Here is a 23,304-nt window from a genome sequence, read left to right on the forward strand (position 1 = left end):
ACTACTGGTCTACTTTGTGATCTAAAGGGATCTGGTGACGTCACTGCTCCGTACTTTTCATGATCCACCTCTTGGAGCCACAAGGAGTAGCATCTAACGAGCAAGTGAAAAGAGTACAAGACTGATAGTTCTCTTCTATTATCTATGCTGATAGTGCTGATACCAGCCTTGAAAAGAGTAGACAAAGTAGAGAGAGAGAGATCGATAGTTTGGGGACTCTCTCTCTCTATAACCCTTGTGGATGAATTTGCTTTAGCCAATTACGCTAATTACGTGCCTGTGAGAGAGAAAAAGATGGTACCCAAACTAACTCTTCTTCTCTCTATCACTCTCAAATCGATGGTATGGTAACTGTCAAAGTAAAACCACAACAGATGTAAAACGTCAAACGTAAGGATACAAAACAACAACATAAAACGAAAAGCAGAATAGAATTTTCGTTTCTGAAGTGTTCTAAGTTTTTAATTGATCCATGAAATATATTAATTTTTGAAATATATTGTAAAAAAATGAGTAAACCTGTTGTTATTAGTGGTGAGGCTTCAGAAACAGATAGTGAAGACGAGTTGAATACAAAAACTGTAAGACCTGTGTATAAAAATGTTTTGGTTAGTTGATTAAATTTGAGAATATTTCTATTTTAGCTAAAAAATGTTATGATGCAGTCTGTACAAGGTGCTATGATAACTGGTGAAGATTCCGAATCTGAATATGGCAAGAAAACTTAAAATTTGTTAGAATTTACAAATTAAATAACGGCATGTTTTAGAAAATGATGCAAGCATTGCCAGTGCTGTATCTGCTTTGAACCAATCAAACTTTGAAAATAAAAATCACGAAGAGAGTAAATATGATTCATTGTTTCATCAGAAATTAAGTAAGTACCATTCATTACTGATTATTATCTTTCTTATATAAAGATTTTCAGAGGAATATAATGCCCGTTTTCATAATAATCTGGAAGGCTTTACTCAGAATACTGTGAATGAAGCTGGGAGAAAATTAAATACGATAGATCAGCAGCTGCTGAGATCCCAGTTGACTCTCCAGAATGCTGTCACGTCACTTAAATCGCTTAGCATAAATTCTTTAACTGTAAAAAGTAAATTACATTCTCTGCTGTCGGCTAAATTTCTTCCAAATGTTAAAGTTAATAAGTGAGATGTTTCTTTAAAATGTGATACAATTTTATAATAAAGCAAAATGTGCTGTTTATCCTCTATAAACATGTATTCAGTTAAGCTGGCTCAGATGATTGGTTTATCCATTTGTTCGATAATTTGAAAGTATGAATATTTTATTTTTCAAAAACGTTTCGAGAATTTTAAGTCAATTATTCTTCCACTATTATATCATCTTGTATATCTAACAAAGACAAATATTAATTCAGTATTTACCAAATAAAAATAAGATTAAGTTTCTGACTTTTATTTTTATATATTTGGAGTTAATTTTGGTACATAATTTTGGTTACACATGAAGGAATTCTTTCATCAAGGCATTAAAAGTAGAGCGTAGTTGAGTATTCCTATTTTTTTTTATTAAATTCAGTCATCTGAAGAAACAGTTCAACGGACATAATTAAGGTTCTTTACAGGACAAAATAGACAAATGCTACTTATTAAAAGAAATTTTCTTAATGGACCTAAAACATAAAAATTGAGATTCGAATTACCTCTACATTTTTATCATAAAAATCTACCAGCTCATTTCAGATTCAAGGATTACCAGGTTCTGCTACGAAATCTTCAGAAGATCCTGAAAAGTTGTATAATAAATTTCTTTAACAAAAGCCATGTACTATTTTCTCTAAGAAATTTGTTTGTCCTTGATTATACAATAAATTGGGTACTCTAATGTAAACAGTCTTTTAGAAAATGAAATTAATTACAATTTTGTTAACTCTGAATTTTTTTAGTTTGGGCAGTTGTAATATTATAAATTTTGTAATTAATTAAAATTTACTTTTAAACGAGCTAGAAGAATTGGCCTCTGGCTTGTCATCTTGCCCTTTTTCTTTATCTGGGCAACACTGTATACAATCGTTGCTAGTATTGGCACACTTCAGCACATCTTTTATTCTCTTTCCGCACTTCTGTTTACAGGGGGACACGTTTCTAGCTTTAGAATCCTTTCCATCGATTTTGTATGTAGATTTAATCACTGACATGCAATTACACTTCTCTTTGCATGTGCCATTATTGTCGACAATATTGTTTTCTAAATCAATAAGAGAGTTTAGTATGTCTTTCACTATCATCTCGTTGGATTTTACAGAGATATTTTCTTCGTTCTCTGTGAAATTTTTTAGTTTTTCTGCTAAATTCATTAATAGATTTTCTATTGCCGTCCTCAAGTTTTTGTTGTCGGATATAAGTTTAGTGACGTATGCTTTAAGTTCAGCCCCTTCTGATGTTAATTCCTCGATTTGGTTTTCTAAAGCCTTTATCATTTTCTGTTTTTCCATTATAATTGCGTTCAGTTCTTCGACATTTGCAGAGTACTTTGCTTCTTGTTTATGGTTTATTTTTATGTCTTTCTCTTTATCCATTCGTTCAGATTCTTCCTTGTATTTTTTTATTTCTTCCGACAGGGTCTCTTTTACCTCCTTGTATGCATTCATTATTTTATCATGTTCCTTTTTACCTACTTCCAGTGCTTCTTGCAAAGCCTCAATTTTTTTATTTGTGCCTTTCAGCGCGTCATCTTTTTCTCGAGTTGTTTTCAAGAGATTATTGTACTGTTTTTGCAATTGCTTCAGTTCATCTTCAGCGTTACATTTTTCTTGTAAATTCTTTGACAACTCAAATTTCTCTAATTCTAATGCTTGACTTTTTCTAAAAACTGTAGTAAGTTCATCCTGTAAGACACTTCTTTCTTCCGATGCACGTTCTGCCTCGAAGAGATAATCTCTTAAATCGTTTTTCATATATTCATTTTGCTTTTTTAGATTTTCATTCTCAGCGTGCATTTCTTTCATTTCCTTTTCACATTCTGCAAGTATTTTGTTGCTTTTATCTAGACATTGCTCTAGGTGATTTATTGTGCATTGCCTTCGACATATTTCAATTTCCATATCTTTAATATCATTTTGCAGCTTCTCGGTGAGACATTCACGTTGACATAGCTCGGTTTCCAGTTCTTTAATTTCGTTTTGTAGTTTGATGTTGACAGAATCCGAGTTAATCGTTTCTGTTTCATATTTTTCAGATTTACAGTTGCAACCTTTGTATCTATTTTGATACTCTACGAGATCAGATTTTAAAGCTTCGATCTGTTCCTGTAGCTTTTGGTTTTCGTCTTTCAAGGTAGTCGTTTCAGCGGAATTATTTTTTTTAGTACAATTACAACCTTTATATTTATTCTGATAAGCTGCAAGTTCAGACTTTAAAGCCTGGATCTGTTGTTGCAGCTTTTGGTTGTCTTCTTCTAAAGTAAGTAAGTTTTCATTGGTAGAGCTACAATCTTTATATTTTTCCTGATAAGCTGTAAGTTCAGATTTTAAAGCGCTAATCGTCTGCTGGAGTTGACGGTTTTGATTTTCCAAAGAAGTTATTTGTGTGAAATTATTATTATCAACGAAACTCTTGCTGTCTATGGTTGCTTTAATATTTCTTACAACGCAGCAACACTGATCAATTTCCTTTTGTTTTTCATTTTGCGAGTTTTCTAAATTATCAATCTTTTCTTGCAGCATTAAAATTTGCTTTTCATCCTTTTCTTGTAATCGCTTAATATCCTTTTGCAAGCTAATTGTTTGATTCTTTAAAAATTCCCTCTCTTCAAACAATTTAGCTATATCTTTGTTTGCTGCTTTCAAGTTTTCCTGTAACATTAGCACCTGTTTTTCGTCCTTTTGCTTTTTTACTATTTCGTCTTGTAAAGCTATTATTTGAGTCTCTAAGTTTTGTTTTTCTTCAAACAATCGAGCCATTGTACTGTTTTCTTTTTCATTTTCACATTCTGACTTTTCTAGTTGCTTAATCTTCTCCTGTAAAACGTCATCTTTTTCTCGAATATACATGACTTCAGTTTGTAAGTTAACAACCTGATTCTTTAAATATTCTTTCTCTTCAATCAGTTTAACCTTTTCTTGATTTGTTACTTTCAAGTTTTCCTCCATTTGTGCAATTTTGCTTTTTAATTCAGTTTCTTGTTCTTGCTTTAAATTGTCGTCACTCTTTGTTTCTAATTTCTCTTTTTCCAGAATTTGCAGGTGCATTACCAAACTATTAACTTTTTGGTTGTAATACTTGTTTTCTTCTTCATATTCGTTGATTTCCAATTTAGCCTGTTCAAGACTTTCCTCTAAATTTTTTACCTTCTTCTTTAATATAGCGATTTCAGCTTCACTTTGAATTTTATCTTCATTTTCATTTCCACGTACATTTTTTATAACTGCATTGTTTTGTTCTACGTTTCTCTTCACCAACGTTTTACACTTTTCATTAGTACACGGGGTGATATTCCATAAATAATCTTCTTGCAATAGCTCTAATTCTTTTTCGCATTCTTTCAGTGCTTTACGTAAACCCTTATTTTCTTTTGCCAGGTCCACTTCTGAACCTTGAATATTAAAGTCTTCATATTCGTTGATTTCCAATTTAGCCTGTTCAAGACTTTCCTCTAAATTTTTTACCTTCTCCTTTAATATAGCGATTTCAGCTTCACTTTGAATTTTATCTTCATTTTCATCTCCACGTACATTTTTTATAACTGCATTGTTTTGTTCTACGTTTCCCTTCACCAGCGTTTTACACTTTTCATTAGTACACGGGGTGATATTCCGTAAATAATTTTCTTGCAATAGCTCTAATTCTTTTTTGCATTCTTTCAGTGCTTTACGTAAACCCTTATTTTCTTTTGCCAGGTCCACTTCTGAACCTTGAATATTAAAGTCTAGTTTGCTCTTTAGTTCAAAGATTTCCTCGTCCTTTTGTTTCAAAGCCATATTTTTCTCGGCAATAGTATTTTTCAGCTGCTTTATATCCGTGAGATAGTTTTCCTTTTCTTTAATCATGATGTCGATACTCCCAGATAGATCGTTAATATTTGAATGGTTGTTGTCTGATATCTCCAAACATTGCGCTAAATTTGATTTTTTCTCTTTGAGTTGTTTTTTTATAGATTCATTTTCCGTTTTCAGCATTTCTACCTGATTAGTCAGGTCCCCAACGACTGCAGCTAGGTTTTCTTCACTCTGGATTTTGTTTTTTTCCACATGGGTATCGTATGCTATAGTCTCCTGTAGGCTCTCCTCAATGTGACTGGAAGCTTTACCAGTTTTCATTTCATTCAATACCTTCATCAGCACATCTTTAACTGTTTCATTCTGATTTTGCATAATTATTTCTATATTCATTACTTCTTTTAAAATATTCTGATGTAAGGAATCTTTGACACTTGGAATCATTTCTATGCCTTCCTGTGGAATCAGTTCAATAGTTACTTCTTTACATCTGAAAATACATCGTACATTATAAGTTTAATAAATTTGTTAACGATATATACTTAACTGATTTTTACAAGTCTCCAACACTTCATTCTGCAAAGTTTCCAGTTCCTTTCTGGCAACATCCCGTTCTTTACACAATCTCAGATTTGATTTCTCTATCTATTAAGTGTCAATTAATAAGAATTACATATTTTAAGCTGTTTTTACCTTTTTCTGTATTTCTTTTAAGTTGCTTAGTTCCTGAACGACTGTGCAATACTTGAACCTTAATAATTCGTAGTCATCAATAGACGTTTTGTACCGTTCTTCTAATTTTTTAATTTCTCCCTGCAGCATTTCAATAAGAACATCTCTACCGGAAACTGTTTGCTCGGCCTCTTTCACTTTTCTTTTATAATTTTCACAATCGAGGCAGTCGTGCTTATACAATTTTGAAGGATTCTAAAATTTAAATTAAAGTAAAATGTCTGAAAATATTAAAAAAATTATGGTTACCTTTTCAATACTAGAATTTGAACTACTCATTTTAGAGAATCATCTGAAACAGGAGCCCATTTTTTTATACTAATTATTTCATTTTATTTAACTAATTACTTTGTAGTTCTGAAATATAGAGTTGTTAGGATTTTGATTGAAGTGTTACTTTTTACTTTGACACGAGTCAGTAAAACACTTTTGGCATTAGCATTTTTGTTTTGTAAATTCTTTAAAAATGGGGAAGAAAGTAAGAAAGTTCAAACCCTTTAAACAGTACCGCTTCTTAGTGGGGGCCGTATCAAAGCCTTACTGTGTTGCTGATCTAAAAGAGTTCAATAAGCACCGATATAAAGTATGCCCATACCCTTAGGAAAAATAAGTTCAGAAGGTCAATTACGCTCACATTTTTATAGGTATTTACCGCTACCCCTTGTATAGACAACAAGCCTTTGAGAATGCATCCCGCTAATTATTTAAAAAAAGGGAAAATATTAGACGACGTATTGAGACTGAAGCAAGTAGATAAAGAAAACAAGGATTTACTCAAAAGAATAAATGTAATTAACAGGAAAGGGGTATGTAATGTAGCAAACAAGTCGAATGTGTACTGTATGTAATGTAATAAGAAATATTCTTGTGATGATACATTCTGAAGAATTCATAGTTCTGAATATTTCTAAAAATATGTCCCGGATAGGTATCACTTATTTCACATTTTTAAAATTGCTGAAAATAATTATTATATGTATTACATAGGGCAATATACAGAGTGAATCTCAAACAGTGACTAAAAATTGAACCTCGTATTCTTTGGTGAATTTTAAGAGGACTCTTCGTTAAAAAGATATAGGGTGTTAAAAACGAATCTGATAATTCATGATTGTTACCGTAAAGCAGTGGGCGTACTACTGATACCCTGTATCTCCGCCACTGGAGTTTAAATTTTAGGAAAGAGCCTCAGATTTTGGACAATGTTTACATAAATACACGTGCTTAAATACAAATAATACAATACAAATAAATATATGTGCTCAATTTCAAATTATTTTACTTCACGAAGCAACCTAGATACAAATTTTATACAAAAGACCCCTTAAAATTCACTAAAGAAGAAGCGGTTTCATTTTTGGTCACTGTTTGTAAATCACCCTGTATTTTCTTTAGAATTTTTTTCCTTTTTGTTATAAAAAATTGAAATTTTATGATATTTTTAAATTCAACTTCACATCATTTGCAACGTAGGGTATCATTGATTGCTACAATCCACTGGCTTATAGAAGAACTGATAATTGGCGGACTTTCTACAAAAAACTGAAATTGATCGATGCAGAGAATAAGGTGATATACAAACTGATAACGAAAGTGCACAGCCATTATGCCAAAGAAGACTTGAATAAACATTGGCACAAAACTCTTGAGAAAATGAAACATTCCTGCAAAATGCCATATAACATTTTGGATAAAGTGAGCATTGACGAAACCCTTAAGGCTTGCCCTTCGATAAGTGAAGGTCTTGAAAAAGGCAATGTTGACAGGCCCCTGTAATTATTCAATTTCAAAATGCTATTTATTTTTTAAAGCAGTTAATAACTTTTAGATGTTTTTTGGAATTTCAAGAAAAAGAAGGCAGACCTGTTGGTCGAATTGTAGTGGAATTATATTACGATCATGTTCCTGTTACTGTACAGAATTTCTTAGAAATTTGTAATGGGGAGAAATTAACTTACAAAAATTGCTTAGTTCATAGAATAGTTAAAGGGAAATTTTTGGAAACGGGGGATATTACAAAGGGTAACGGTAGAGGAGGTTTTTCAATTTATGGTGAAACTTTTCATGAAGAAAATCATATGTTGAAGCATACTAGAGCTGGTATTGTTGATATATTTTTAAATTGTACAAAAGCATGAATACTTGTCTTTTAGGAATCCTTTCTATGAAAAGGATAGGTATGTCTGAGAATAATTCACAATTTTGTATTACATTTACAAAAATGGAACAATTAGATCACAACAATGTAGTGTTCGGTAAAGTAGTAAAAGGCAATGACACATTGTTCAAGATTGAAGCTTATGGGCGAAAAATTGGGAAGCCCTACGCTGAAATAATTATTTCAAAATGTGGGCAACTGCCTCTTCCTTCTAACTAATTTATAATTCGCGCGCCTCTAAGTTTTAGAATAATTTAGTTGTTATGTTGGTACGATAAATTGCATATGTCTGCCGATTTACAATTGCGACTGTAAACACGCGGTTGATTGTTTTGTGGATTTACTAATAAATTTTATAAAGGTTTAAAAGAGTTGTTTAATTTTTAAATTTGATTATTATTTAATTCTTATAATGTTGTATTTGGAGGATTACTTAGAAAGTAAGTATCTTTTGTTTACATTTTTGTAACGCACGCGCCGCTTGAACCAAAGGCGCATAATTTAAATTTAATTTCAGTGATTGAACATTTACCTCAAGAATTAAGGGATAGATTTACCGACATGCGAGAAATGGACTTGGCTATCCATAGTGAGTTTCAGCGCAATGTTGTATCTGTTTCGAGCTTATCCATAATTTTTTAGATAATATGGACGAATTGGAAAAACGGGTAAAAATATTTTTCAATGACTGCAAGCGATACCCAACAGATAATCTACCTCAGACTGTTGATGCAGAATATCAGGCTATAAGGAAAGAGTATTATAAGACTTTAGAAGATGCCGATGAAAAGGTAAGGGTATTGTCATTTTATTCTAATGTGAATATTGGTTTGTTTAGGTTCATTTGGCAAGTCAAATGTATGATTTAGTGGATAAATATTTAAGACGATTAGACTCTGAACTGCACAAATTTAAATGTGAGTTAGAAGCAGATAATAAGGGTATAACGGAAGTATTAGAAAAGCGATCACTTGAACTCGATACACCTAATACAACTCCGAATATATCGTCCTTACAGCAAAAGGAAAATCGTTATGAAAGGTACGGTGATTATGGGAACATTTGTGTACTACAACATTAATTTAGTGTGAGTTCTAGCAGTTTTAGGTATACTCGACCGAGAAGCGAGAAACGACGTGACAGTAACACTTCCCTGCCTTCTCAATTTTCGGAAAAGAGACAAGCCGTGGCTGCAGTTGCGCCACCTCCTTTAGTTGAAACCAGGCACACAGCTACACCTCAGGTAACCCCTCCAGTACCGTCCACGATAAGTTACAATTTGGGACACAGTCTCGGAGCTGGACCGGCTATTGCTGCGGCGGCGTCCCAGGCTATAGCCGCAACGCAACAGGTAAGTATACACTTTCAGAAATGGGGATACTTGAGACGGGAGTTATACCAGAGTTCCAAAATAGCGGGCAGTAAGCCTCGTAAATTAATCAAACAATTTTTACAAGCTCTTAATTTGACAAAATAATTTAGTGTACAAAAAAGAATTAACCATCGCTGGATAGATATTTTAGATAGTTAGGTTAGGTTTATTTTCAAACTTAGATCATTTTTTACTGAAAGGGCTGCTTTCATCATGGAATAATACGACCACATTGGAAATAACTCGGAGAAATATGCCAGTAAAACATTTTCACTACATTTTTTCATTCCATGTCTCGCACCATTACATGGATATGTCATACTGGCGATTGTATTTTTTGACTGATTTTTGTGGTAGAATTTTGAAACACGTTTCTAACTTCCCGAAATTCAGGCATTGTGCACTGAATGTTTTTTTCCATAATTTTCTATAAATAATTTGCGACAAAATTTTTAGTGTTGGGGCTGTGACGGCGACAAACGATTTCTGATTAATGTCATACAGTAGTGACTACGTAGCTAAATATTTGCGTCAAGGCGCTATTGGCGATAAAAATAATTATTTTTGCTGTTTTTAAAAATTTATATACTAAATTATTAAATTGTTTACTACTCTGATAAAGATTGTAACTACCTGTTAGATACTTATAAGGATAATCTAGTGTTAATTAAAACGTACATATATGTTTGTTGTTTTACATCAGCGGTCTTCAAACTTTCGCGATTTGTGAAACCCGGCCAACATTTCGATTTTTTTGAAGTACCCTCACCGAAAAAAAATTTCGTACACATTTTTTACTGATTATACAGTGCTATTTTTTTTTAAACCTGACAGGCCAACTTTTTTATTTGAAGTGATAGACTAGTACATACTTCCAAATGCAAAGTTGTAGGAAATAACTTGATTAAGAAAAATTTACAATTCTGGTGTTGCCAGATTTCTGCAGTAGCTACTAAAACGACATTATTTTAAATGGCCACCTTATTTTTTAACATAATTTGATAAACCTTCAAATTCTAAATAGAAAATGTCATATTTCTTTATTGGAGTAGCCATTTTAGAACAATCGGCAAAAACAACGAAAATAATCTGTAGTAGGCAGGAAATAAAAGAAGCTGACATAGCAATAGTAGGTCTTGGAAATTAAACAAAAATTGTGTTGTTTTAAAGGAGCCATCATTACTGTACTGTCATTGTGTTATATGACAGCTGTTGTATTTGAATGTGTATAAAAAATAATGTTTTAATTCAGTAGCTAAGATGAATCAGTTACCTATATAATCCATAAGAGAAAGTTGGATTAATTTTTCATGTTAGTGGCTTCAGTTTATGCAATGTGTGTGCTGAATATCCCGATAAGCATTATCCAAATCCGGAGTTTTTAAGAAATAGCTTAGTAAAACTAAAAACAACTGGTAGTGTTTGCCCAAGGATCTGCAAAAGGCTGAAAATCATCTTAACAACTTAATTAAAACATTTTTATACACATTAAAAAACAACAGCTTTCAAATAACAATGACAGCACAATAATGATGGCTCCTTTTAAACAATACAGTTTTTGTTTTATCCAAGGCCTACTATTGCTGTGTTAGTTCTTTTAGATCCTGCCGACACCAGATTATTTTCGCTATTTTTGCTAAAACGGCTACTCCCATAAAGAAATGTGACATAAGATTTTTTATTTAGAATTTGAAGGTTTGTCAAATTATGTTAAAAAAATAGGGTGTTGCCATTTAAAAAAATATTGTTTTAGTAGCTACTGCTGAAATCTGGCAACACCGGAAAGAATTATTTGTAAATTTTTCTTAGCCAAGTTATTTCCTACAACTTTGCAATTTGGAAGTACTAGTCTATCACTTCAAATAAAAAAGTTGGCCTATGTCAGGTTTTAAAAAAATAGCAAAATAGCTGTATAATATATTTATAAATACTGCAATTAACAAAATAAATATTCCAGTAAGTAAAAATTAAAGTAAGACTTTTTAAATAAGTTTAAAGTAAATATTTATTGCATAATTAAAAAAAAGAGTAAATATAGTCAATGACTGGGATGTGCTTGAATATTTTTACATATTATATTGAAATTAGATGCTGTCGTCATAAGTTGTAATAAGCGCGGAACCTCCATAGAGGTTGTGGGGAACCCCGGGACTCCACGGAACACAGTTTGAATACCGCTGTTCTATATTAACAAATTCTCTAAAATGAAACGTCCATGCCATCAATCGCATGAGAATGAGTAACTGCCCACAATTTTGGGACTCTCATGTAGGTTCTTATTTATACTGAAATTTGAAAATAATTTATGTATTCAATATCCACTGCATATTTTCTTTAGATGCAACAGGGTAGAAGAACGGCCAGTTTGAAAGCGTCGTACGAAGCGATCAACACGGGTGGACACGGACACGAATTCAGCATCGGTAGGGAATTGGCTGGTGCCGCGCAAACCGCCATTCAAGCCATACAACAGGATCACGCCAACAACAAAAATAAGAAAAAGTAAGTACGATACCAGTTGTGATGAAATTCGATTATTTAAAATGGTTGAATTTCGAGAACAGCGTGCAGCATTGAAATTTTTTTTCTGCTCAGTAAAAGTGCATCGGACGCTGTTGATTTGTTGTCTACAGCTTATCAAGAATATGTCTTTAAAAGAACTCGAATGTATGAGTGGTATTTGTGACTTAACAACGGCGACATGTCGATCAGACATTCAACGCCTGCGTCGGTCTTCCACATCCAGAATTAATGAAAATGTGGAAGTGCTATATAATTTTTCTTTCTTTTTTTTTGAAGATGTTTGTGTGTGGCAAATAATAGAAAAATTCGCAAAAATTTATCCACTTTTCTACAGGGTGATTCACAAATGGTGACCAAAAATGAAACCTCATATACTTTGGTGAATTTAAAGGGGGAGTCTTTCGTATAAATTTTTGTCTAGGACGCTTCGTTAAAAAGATACAGGGTGTTAAACTTCAAAAAATATTTTTAATTTTTAAAACTTTAAAATAATTTAAAAACTAGTAAGTGAAATAATTTGAAATTGGGCACATGCATTTATGTAAACATTGTCCAAAATCAGGGGCCTTTTTCTAAAATTTAAATATTCCAGTGGAAGTGATACACTGCTTCACTGTAACAATCATATTTTTTAATTTGTTTTTTAATTTTCTACAAATTACTACCCTCTTGTTTTTCGTAAAAAGCCTGATTTTCAAGTAAAACTTAAAAAATGAACTGATGTGCCCAATTTCAAATTATTTCACTTACTAGTTTTTAAATTATTTAGACATTTTTTTAAGTTTAACACCCTGTATCTTTTTAAGGAAGCGTCCTAAATAAAAACTTTATACGAAAGATTCCCCTTAAAATTCACCAAAGAATTTGAGATTTCATTTTTGGCTAACATTTGTGAATCACCCTGTATATTTTCCAATATATTTAAAAAAATATATTTTGCAAGAAAAAACTAGGAACTATCCAGGGTGTAAGATGTTTGACTGCCATTATTTCAGCATGAGATAGACTAATCATAAATGAACAATAAAGTTGTATATTACAGGGAGGTAAGATTAACAGTTTTCAAAATACAGCGAGTATTAATATTGGGAAGTTTCATCACAACGCACTATGGTACGAAATGCCTTAAAGCTGGCCAAAAATAAAAATGTATTCCAAATTGTACAAAAATAGGTATATTTTTTGGCCCAACTGATTACGAATTTGATATCAAAATAAAAAAATTGAAAATGGCGGATCCAATATGGCGGATTAAATTAAAAAAAAAGGCGAATAAACTGACAAAAATAGGTGTTTCGGGGACAACACTGATTACGAATTTCATATTGAAATTGAAAAATTTAAAATGGCGGATCCAATATGGCGTACAAAATTTGACAAAAGTGGAATAATCTAACGGAAGTGGGGTTTTTGACCCCACTGATTCTCCGAAAATTCAATTTATTGTAAAGCAGAAAAATAACAATTCTTAAACAAAAATTCGTCATTTGATCGTGTTATTCTGTTGAATATTGTTGAAAGTCACGGGCTCGAATTAAAGTTTTCTTTAATATTATTTGTTACTTAAATTTTAATACGCATAAATGAATACTTGAGTGTTTTGAGTTTAGAACTTAGCAGATCTGATCAGGTCAAACGGATCTCGGATTCGGATTAAGCGACTCCAAAAACGTATAGATACATTGGTTTACTTTGTTGGCAATTGATTCTGTACATTTGACCTTGAGTTGACCTTAACGCAGATTTGATCGGATCAAACGGACACCGGATTCGGATTTACCGTCCCGAAAAACGTATAGATATGAAGGTTTACTTTGTTGGCAAATGATTCTCCACATTTGACCTTGAACTGACCTCAACGCAGGCCTGATCGGATCATAAAGACACCAGTTTTGGATTCAGCGACCCCAAAAACATATAGATACCAGGTTCTTGTCTTTCAAATATTCCACTTTTTTTTGTGGGGCTGTGAATTGACAAAATCGCATTGACTATCCTTTTCTATGTCATACTCGAGTATTCTTTCTCTTTATTTACTTATTGCCCTTTACTGTTCTACTTATATGTATTTTTTCAAACATTATTTTTACTTATTTTATAATAAGTGCAATACACTATTCGACATTAACGAAATAATTGAATTACGATTTATTCCAACTTTTGCTTTACTCATATCGTAAAATTGAAAGCGCAGATGTTTTTTTCATAATATTATAGTAAATTGATCATAGATTACGGGTCAATAAATAATTTAGCCTTATGGTGCCTTATATATAACTTTTAAGTTCACTTTTGAATGATTTTCGTAATAAATTTAAGCATTATTTGTCATAAACAATAATGAAAATAAGTGGACAATGAATAATTTATTATGAATAATTTATAATGTTGAAATACTTTACATACCTCTTGGAACAACGTCCATTTTATTACGATTTTATCAGAACAATAAATAAATTTTTACAGCACTTTGAACATGTGATGTGCTTTTGTGTTTGCTTAGGCGGCCACGAGACACACACAATAAGGTTACTTCGACTTCAAATTCTAGCTCCAGTATAAACGGCGAACTATTTCTACCGGTCAATTTAAATAGTCCAACTATCCCTATTGCCAACCTGATACTTAAAAAATTCCAAATAGAAACTTTTTTTTTCATTTTTGGCCAGCTTTTAGGCATTTCGTACCATAGTGCAACATGACAACAACGCTTAACCGAACGCTACACAGCTGGTGCATACCATGTGGGCACGTGGCAGACTTGTCCTACGGAAAAAATGTAAACAACTATTATTGTGAAATATTTAGTAAATTTCAAGACAATTGTTTGACAAAAAAAATGATAAACATTGTATTTTATGGTACTTTATGCACGCAGTTATGTCAATATTCCTTAATTAATCGAACTTTTGTCAGGTTGGAGATTTTGATAATTTTTTTCTCGGAAATGGTTGAGTTTAGGACCCATGTCACATAAGGTTTTTTTGTTTATTTTAATGTATTCCATCGTCTGTTAAAATTAAGGCAGTCAAACTTCTAACATCCTGTATTTATAAATTTTTTTGTCTGTTAGGAAGTGGAGTAACAACAGCACAAGTGCCTCCTCAGCTTCAGCCGTCGTTCAGCCGGTGATATCCACCACGATTGTAACGCCAGCCCCGGAATCGCCCACGGTCGACGTCGCCTCTCAAAACTCCGAAGTTACCGACGGCGAATGGACGTACGACCCCAACGAACCCAGATATTGTCTGTGCAATCAGGTTTCGTACGGGGACATGGTTGCTTGTGATAACGAGGACGTAAGTTCGCTTTTTTTCATTTTCTGATACCGTCGTAACATCGTATTCCTGCAGTGTCCTTCGGAGTGGTTTCACTATCCCTGCGTCGGCATAACTGCTCCGCCGAAGGGGAAATGGTACTGCCCGCAGTGCACGGCGTCCATGAAGAGGCGGGGAGGCAGGAAGAACTAGTATAGGAGATAGTCCGTTGTGTTCTACTTTTACGTTTTTCTTTTTTATACTTTCTATCCTGTTTTAACGTTACTTTTTAATATATGCAATATTTTTATAATAGATTATTGTATTCGTGTACGTGAACTTTGTTACGCTTATTTTTTAATTTTTTTTCTAAACTTAGTAGTGTGTTATTAGCTGGATGTATATCGTGAGCATGACAGTAATAAAACTTTGTATGCAAAATGGAATTTTATTTTTACTTAACCACAAAATATCGATTTACGATTTAATATTTTCACTCGAAGGATAGAGAACTGTAAAAAAGGTAAGTACGTTGCAATACAAATTATCACAATTTTAGCACCAAGCCTCACTTTTAACGCGTCATCGTCTGGTGACGTCACTATTAGTGAATGACGAGTAGGCGCGCGCATTGTTTTTAACTTGCTTTAAAATTTGGTCATTTATTACAAAATTGATTATTTGGCGACATGGGATTTTAATAATTTTATATTCATTATTGAAATAGCTGTCAATTGTATTTTAATAAAGTAATAGCACAGAAGATAAAACAATTTTATCTTCTGTGGTAATAGCACGGGGTAATAGTTACACTAGAACCGTTTTAAGATTGCCATTACGTCACGAGTGTCCGAATATCAAAGACAGTCGTTGCAGCCGTGAATTCGTTATTAAATGCGCTAAAAAGAGATACAATGATGGTATAAATGTCTTCATAGTATCAATCACAGACAACCGTTCCAATATTTTATGTGTATTAGAGTGAAAGAAAATGGAAGACGTTTGTTGGGTATTAATTTTAGACTGTAGTTTGACTAGCGCATTTATTAAAACAAAACAGAACTGACAGTCAGATTTCAGATTAAAAATTTGACAGTTGTTTTGATCGCGTGTTCGTATTAACTGTTGTATATATTTTCTGAACGTTAAAATATCGAGTTTTTGGCATATTTTCGTATCAAGTAATATCAGTATTAAAATTTGTGACATCCAGATTTGGGAATTGTCAAGATGACATTTCAATTATATGAAAACAGTGACTTAATTTGATTTTTTATCTTAGTTCATACGTATGTGGTTCATACGAATATTACTTGTGACGCAATGGAAAATATACAGCGGTTTTATCTATTTTGTGTGTAAATGTGCATAGAAACAATTTCAGAGAACAGAGAAATGTACGTCTTTCTAAAATGGCGGTTTTCCACTAAACGGACAGTTGACAGTTTATGTCCTGTTTGTGTTTTCTAGAACAAAACAAAAACAAAACAGTTTTGTTTTCAGTCCTTTTCCACTGGTTGACGCGAGGAAGTCAGAACACATTTTTCAAATAACCAGCCAACATGTTTAGAGAAGATTTTTTTATTCTTAGTTATGGCTGGTTTATACTGAAGTCCTTGGAAAAAAGTGTCTCTAAGGATTTTTTTGAAATTGCGATGGTGTGATACGGACCGTGGGGCCCACCAAGTTAAAATATTTTCAAGGTCATCGTACTTCCGGTTACACAGGAAGTCGATACTAACTTTCTTATTTTAAATGGAACCCCCTGTATATTGCATTTTTGGAAACATCATCCATTTTTAAATTCAAAACATATGTAGCACACTCCATATTTGGGATTGACCGTTTCCGAGATATTTCTATTTTTAAATAAAAATTGACAGATGCAGACTGTCAGCAAAATTTTAGTTTTCCCGATTTATTTTTTTGTGCAAATTGGAGATTTTGTAGAGAAAGACCTACTTTATCGAATTTGACATGAAAATTTTCCAGTTTTTATACAGGGTGGTCAAAATTTTTTTATCGAATATGAAGTGCAGAATATGTGGAAGACTCCAAATTTTTAAATGGAAACCCCTAATTTTTTTGCAATAATATACAGGGGGTTCCATTTAAAATAAGAAAGTTAATATAAACTTCCGGTATAGCCCGAAATACGATGACCTTGAAAATATTTTAGCTTGGTAGGCTCCACAGTCCGCATTACGCCATCACAATTTCAAAAAAATCCTTCAAGCGGTTTGTATCCTAGCCAAGTAAACACTTTAACCGTACACATATATATTTTTAATAGCTATATAACTCATTAATGATTAAAATATTGTTTTTGGGAAGAAGAAAACGCCAACGTAGATATTGGGTTGGATCACTTAAATAGAAAACACGACCGTTTCCACTAAACAGACTCGAGTTTCAAAACACGCCGAAACCATTTGATGTGACCGCTTTCGAGCGGGACCCGAAAAACAAAACTCCAACTGTCGCAAAACACGCCAGTCTTCAAAAAGTTTGCGAAAAGTTACAGTTTTGTTTTATTCGACACAAGTTTGTGTTTTGTTTTTGTTTTGTCCGTTTAGTGGAAAACCGCCTTAATATAGTTGACCTATTCAATGTCATAATTCTTTATCCCCCATAAAACTTATCTATAAAAAATTGTACATCCTTACCACAGCAAAATATCTATGCTGTGTCCTTACTGATTTGTACTATTTTCAATTATAGTCAAAATTCGCCAGAGATCGCTTTACGATCCTGATTGGAAAGATGAGTGAATTTGTGAGACTCGTTATCTGTATTACATTACCACATCCTCAATGTTTCAATGAAATATAAAACAATATAAATCCAAACAAATTGTGCGGCTATATTTTATTTACTTTATTTTGTGAAAATGTGAAGAGTCAACCCAAAGATAGGAAGACGTCTATGAGTCAAAGTAAGCTCTAAATTATTAAGATACAACATTTTTACATATAAAACGGACGTACTATGTTTAATATTCCATGGTCAATAAACTTATAAATAGTACCTATGTTATTTATTCAGTCGTTAGGTGCGCTGCTTACTCAGTCTTCCAGTTCTATGTTTACTTATTACAATATTCGATCCTTGCTGCGATATTATCAGTGGTGAGTGTTTGTACAAAGAAAATAGTTTTAACTGAAAATGAGAATAAAACAATTTAGTAATGATTCAAATATTTATTTGGGTTTTTATCGTAAAATTTAGTGTGCTATGGCTATGCAACCAGTTATACAACTTTGTGTTTTTCTGGTTGTGCTATATCAGTTCGTTTGTATACAAGTATAAAACAAGGCTATAAATAGGTTTACTCCATTTCAATTTATCCCAAGAAATAGTCGTTTATAAAATATTCAAGTATTAACTAATTATTAAAAACAATTGATTTAATAATTTTCATTATTATGTATTCCTTTCTCTATGATTTATCCCTGTATTTGGTATGATCGCCAACAATGGTATCCAATTGTGGTCAAGCTCGTGATAATAATGAGAATGAAATTGCAAAAGACGCTACAATAAAAACATTAGTAGGTCACTAGGTAGGGTAATGTTTTATTTTCTAGGAATTTGTAGAGGTCACATAAATAGCGTTTATTATTTAGTGATAATATGAAAAAACTTTAAGCAAATTAATATTTAAACTAAAAAACAATGTAATTTTCTATAAGGTGCAAGAAAAATATTAAGATGAAAAAACTCAAATATAAAAACACTGGTAGATTTATTCGTTGATAATTAACATTTACAGGGCGTAAGAAAAGTATTTAGCCAAATTTTATTTGTCGATTCTCTACCACAGAATTTAATCAAAAATATTTCTATAGACAGTCAATAATACACAATAAACAAATACTTAAGTATATTCATATATACTTGAATGATAATTATTAAAAAATAATTTGATATTTTGATAGCTCTAGCGTACATGTTATTTAACAGAAAAATTATTATTTATATCGAAATATTGTTGGAAAACTTTTGGTACTTTGTCATAATAGTGGGTCAAATTTTGTATAGAATGGAATAAAAAAAAATTCGTACGAAAATTGCTACGTCCACCCCCAGAGCTACGCCCCTGTACATTACAAACCTATGTCCTGCATCTGCATTAGTGAGTAACAAAAAATCAAAGCTACTTACCAAATTTAAATAAATCTCTAGCCGCTTTTTGTAATTAAAAAAAATATATTTTTCTTAAACAGATACTTTTACTTACATTTTTATTGAGACTAGCTGATTTTTGTCGTTGAATCTGCTATATGTTTGGCCAAGTATATTAGTTACTCTTCACTGACTGATAAATAGTAAATAGCAATAATTATTAAATTATAAGTTATTTAGTTGTGTATACTAAAATTTGTATTCCGTAATTTTTTTGATTACAGTTCTGCCATTGTATTTTGATTTTTTTTTAAGGTATGGCTAATTATTTCTGGTTTTATTTTCAAGGATGCAACTGATTTAGTACAATAATTAATAGATAAGCAATAAGTAATGTTTTTGATCAAAATATCCGTACTTTCACTAGGCAAGGCTTAAATGATTGAATTCCATAGAAAATTTAGATTTGTCAAATAGGTACCTTATTATTCCTAAATGAAATTGCTAAATATCTATTTTAAAAAGTCAAATTCTAATTTCAAATTCCGTTTTTCTTGGCAATAAAAATCTGTATTTAATATTTTATTTATAAAAAATAAATTGTTAATTAGATATTAAGTGTTAAAATATATTTTTTAGGATATAATTATGAACAAATTTCTTTTTTTTTATAAAATTCATTTTTTGCTGTTTGCAAATTGAATTCCATTGTTTTATATTTACGTATATTGATTTTGCATGATGTTCGTCTTTTTGAGTTCTGTTACAAAGAAATAATTTTAATTAATGCATTTGGTTGCTCAGGTTTAATGTACTTAGTTTCAGTTTTGCAAATTTTGTTACTTTTACTAATATATATGTTACATTCACTTTGTTTATAACGAGTCTAGGAGAAAATAAATGGGCAACATTTAAATACTCACAATATAAATTCTAACTCAATTTCTAATCACACCTTGTGTCATTTCTATTGGTTTTATGGACTGTAAACGTAATCATTGACAGAACACTAGGCAATAGCTTTATAATGACCATCTAATAACATCAATTACCTACGTTTGTTTGAAAGAGTAAATCTCAATGGTGATTTTAAATGTCCGTAAAACAATGGATATGTGGAGTATCTGTCTGTAAAAAAGAGGGTTCGTTTGATTGCAGACATTTGCCCAAAGTTTTAAGGCAAGTTAGGCAGTCCGTTCGCCGTCAGGGGGCGGCACAGTCGATGCCGTGAAATCTAAAAAACTGTTCAAAAATTGGATCAGTTTAATACTTAAATAGGAAAGTAACAGCCAGTAGAGTACAAGATTTAATGCCACGGCTGGTATTTAGCAGACGAGGCGTAGCCGAGTCTATTAAAGCAGCCAAGGCATTAAATCTACTTTACTGCCAAGTTGAACACGTAATTTTTTTGCCGATTAATTTTAACTATATCATAATACGCAACAAAGCTATTTGTTTTATACTATTAAAATTGTAAAAATCTTTCATGAATAATAATAATTTCATCAGATCGTCTGTGGCTGCTATGAGACGAGCGTTATTAAGTAAATAATTTAGGTACACAGTAATCGCCATATTGTTCCTATTTAAACCCATAAAAATAACTATTTACTATTTGAAATGGAAGAAATCACATTAACTCCGCCAAAAATTATTGAATCAGCAACGCAAATAGTGTAATTTATTATCAGAAAAATCGAAGGGGATATATCAGCAAACACGTAAAAAAATTATTGATTATATGGGGCTGAGAGTAACATTATCTGTTTCAGAAAATGTACTATTGATATATTTTTCTGAATTAAACAAAAGTATGAAATCTTGCGATGCTGAGAGCTAGTTTGAATGTCTATAACAACATCGATATTAGAAAGTATTTAAAATTAAAAGGATTCTTGAAACGGCAATCGGATGGATAACGTGCTAAAAAATCACGCGTTTCAAAAAATGAACTACATAATTAAAAAATTTCTTATGGAGACCCCCGATGACATGTATTTAGATACAAAGGTAATTATAAAAAAAATATTTTTGTAAGCGACGAATACTGACTATTATTATTTTAAGTGGCAATGACTTTTGCCAATTATTAATTTGTGCTTTGAATTAGCATTTTTAATTTATAGTCCAATTAAATAAGCCTTTAAATCGAAATTTTGGTCAACTTGCCTGAATTTTTGATATGAGTTAGTTTGAGGTATGTTATAATAAAAAGTTGTAAAGCATACAATTCTACATAAAAATGGTCATTTGACTTTTTCTTTTATTATTANAATTTTGTCAATTTGTTTACATAAATCATACTTTTAATTCTTTTTGAGTAAATATGATTTTTTTATAAACAAAAAATATAGTTTTTCTGAAATAAAAAAAAGGGTGGCAACCCCCAAACACGGAAACACTTGCGAAATATTTGTTTTTTATCATAAGTAATTTCCATTTTGTTTCATTTCAAATTATTGATTAGAACCCCAGAAAATTTGAAAAAACTGTTTTAGGGGGCGAACTTTGAGGGTGTATTTCACCCCGTAAATATGTTTTTTCGCCGATAAAAAAATACGTGTCTCTTTACATTTTTTAGAGTAGATTGAAAAAAAAAATACAAAATTCATTCGTTTTTCTGCTTGTTATGATTTTTTAAAATTTCTGAAATCTTCCCTTAACTTCTAGCCTCCCTAACTCTGTTAATTTTAATAGTACAAGAAAAAGTCAAGACGCAATTTTTATGTAGAATTGTATGCTTTACAACTTTTATAAGAAACTTTTTTTTCTAGCCCTTGCCCCTTTTGAGTTATCATGAAAAACCCCTTTGTTTTATTTTTTTTTCACCCTTGACCGGGGGGTTGAACAAAAAATTACTGTCACTTATTGTTATAATATACCTCAAACTAACTCATATCAAAAATTCAGGCAAATTGACCAAAATTTCGATTTAAAGGCTTATTTAATTGGACTATTAAGGATTGAAAGTGTCAACTTTAGCTCCTTTAGCTCCTAGGATTAAAAGTGAATGCTGTTGCTAAGATACCATTTTTTCTCTCAGTAAAGAAATTACTAACCTTATAGACTTCTGACAGTCAGAAAATGTCATAGTTTCGTGACGTTTGGAGAAAATAGTTATTTTTAATGTAAGAATATTGAAATATTTTAATTTTAGAAATGTTTTGTAGTGGATTCTTAATCTTCTTTAGAATATCGCTAAGTAAAATTAAAAAAAATAAATAAAAAATGTCCCTAAAATGTAATCAATAATTTTGAACATAATTTCTAATTCCGATCTTTAGACAGCAGTTAATCTTAATTAATTATACATACCAATTACCGCAATGTATGTAGCGCTGTTGATTAAAATATTAGAAATGCTTTTGCTTTTATTATATAACTCGTATGTACATATTAAAAGTCGCTTTTAAGTAATCTAACTGGAGCATAGACACTTTTTCACTTTGACGCGAAAGGGAAAACACTTTTATTAATTAGCAAATGTATGTGACACGCTCGAAATTGGCAAATTATGGATATGAAACCGTAGAAAGGCAACTGTTGTGAGTTCAACAGAGTGTCAGTTTGATGGAATTGTTTTTATTCATTATGTGTCTATAACATTTGTTTTAAATTTTAATTATTTATAAAGAAAGGATTGTAGTTGCTTTTAGCTCAGTTTTTTTTTCCTGTGACATGAAAACCGCTTCTTCTGGGACAATCTTGTTTGTATGTAGACTTTGGTTACATATATTTTTAGAAATTTTCTTTATAAATTGTCAATTAGGTATCTGAGAAGTAAAGTAATGCTACGAATAATTATAAATTGTTGTTTTTAAGACTTTGCATTATGCAGGAAGCCAAAAACGACCCAAATTCTTACAGAAATTCTTATAGAAAAACGTTTCCTGTTTTTTCTTTCGTGGACGGCCTTCCGATTTATATAACATTGATCATTGAATGCGTTATTAGTTTTAAAATCGACAAAGGCTATCCTTTTTCTCTATACATAGCATAGCACCTTCCAAGTATTTTTCCAGTTCGTTCTTTCGCGCGTAATCTACAAAATTCAATTAACGTCATATGGAAGGACCTACACAACCGCCAGTAATAAGAATGAAGGTAATTTTTTTGTTAAGGAAAGAACTAGAGCTGCAGACGGAATTGCTTGTTTCGCCGCTTAACG

At 31.7% G+C, this 23,304-nt stretch overlaps 5 protein-coding genes across 5 annotated transcripts; 3 read left to right on the forward strand and 2 right to left on the reverse strand.

Annotated features, from left to right (window-relative positions):
- The first annotated feature begins 383 nt into the window (after nucleotides 1-383).
- Nucleotides 384-1,398, forward strand: LOC108910186 (biogenesis of lysosome-related organelles complex 1 subunit 3). The gene is made up of 4 exons (XM_018714730.1): nucleotides 384-581; nucleotides 645-714; nucleotides 770-877; nucleotides 929-1,398. The coding sequence occupies exons 1-4, from the start codon at nucleotides 510-512 to the stop codon at nucleotides 1,159-1,161; spliced, it is 483 nt and encodes a 160-aa protein (XP_018570246.1). The 5' UTR covers nucleotides 384-509; the 3' UTR covers nucleotides 1,162-1,398.
- A 556-nt stretch (nucleotides 1,399-1,954) lies between these two features.
- On the reverse strand, nucleotides 1,955-5,344 carry LOC108909806 (spindle pole body component 110-like). Its single transcript, XM_018714238.1, has one exon. The coding sequence runs from the start codon at nucleotides 5,342-5,344 to the stop codon at nucleotides 1,955-1,957; it is 3,390 nt and encodes a 1,129-aa protein (XP_018569754.1).
- Nucleotides 5,345-5,445: 101 nt separating this feature from the next.
- On the reverse strand, nucleotides 5,446-5,989 carry LOC108909817. The gene is made up of 4 exons (XM_018714248.1): nucleotides 5,951-5,989; nucleotides 5,663-5,896; nucleotides 5,512-5,614; nucleotides 5,446-5,459 (listed from the first exon to the last, which is right to left on the reverse strand). The coding sequence occupies exons 1-4, from the start codon at nucleotides 5,978-5,980 to the stop codon at nucleotides 5,446-5,448; spliced, it is 381 nt and encodes a 126-aa protein (XP_018569764.1). The 5' UTR covers nucleotides 5,981-5,989.
- Nucleotides 5,990-6,167: 178 nt separating this feature from the next.
- On the forward strand, nucleotides 6,168-8,078 carry LOC108909829 (E3 SUMO-protein ligase RanBP2-like). The gene is made up of 5 exons (XM_018714260.1): nucleotides 6,168-6,284; nucleotides 6,346-6,507; nucleotides 7,175-7,473; nucleotides 7,530-7,801; nucleotides 7,855-8,078. The coding sequence occupies exons 1-5, from the start codon at nucleotides 6,168-6,170 to the stop codon at nucleotides 8,076-8,078; spliced, it is 1,074 nt and encodes a 357-aa protein (XP_018569776.1).
- Nucleotides 8,079-8,102: 24 nt separating this feature from the next.
- On the forward strand, nucleotides 8,103-15,452 carry LOC108910172 (inhibitor of growth protein 3). The gene is made up of 8 exons (XM_018714705.1): nucleotides 8,103-8,299; nucleotides 8,377-8,448; nucleotides 8,502-8,650; nucleotides 8,698-8,900; nucleotides 8,946-9,210; nucleotides 11,570-11,733; nucleotides 14,828-15,053; nucleotides 15,108-15,452. Exons 1-8 carry the CDS (start codon nucleotides 8,272-8,274, stop codon nucleotides 15,222-15,224), a joined length of 1,224 nt encoding a protein of 407 aa, XP_018570221.1. The 5' UTR covers nucleotides 8,103-8,271; the 3' UTR covers nucleotides 15,225-15,452.
- The last annotated feature ends 7,852 nt before the right edge of the window (nucleotides 15,453-23,304 follow it).

Source organism: Anoplophora glabripennis, unplaced genomic scaffold (assembly GCF_000390285.2).
Source record: "Anoplophora glabripennis isolate ALB-LARVAE unplaced genomic scaffold, Agla_2.0 scaffold27, whole genome shotgun sequence".
NCBI classification, from domain to species: Eukaryota; Metazoa; Arthropoda; class Insecta; order Coleoptera; family Cerambycidae; genus Anoplophora; species Anoplophora glabripennis.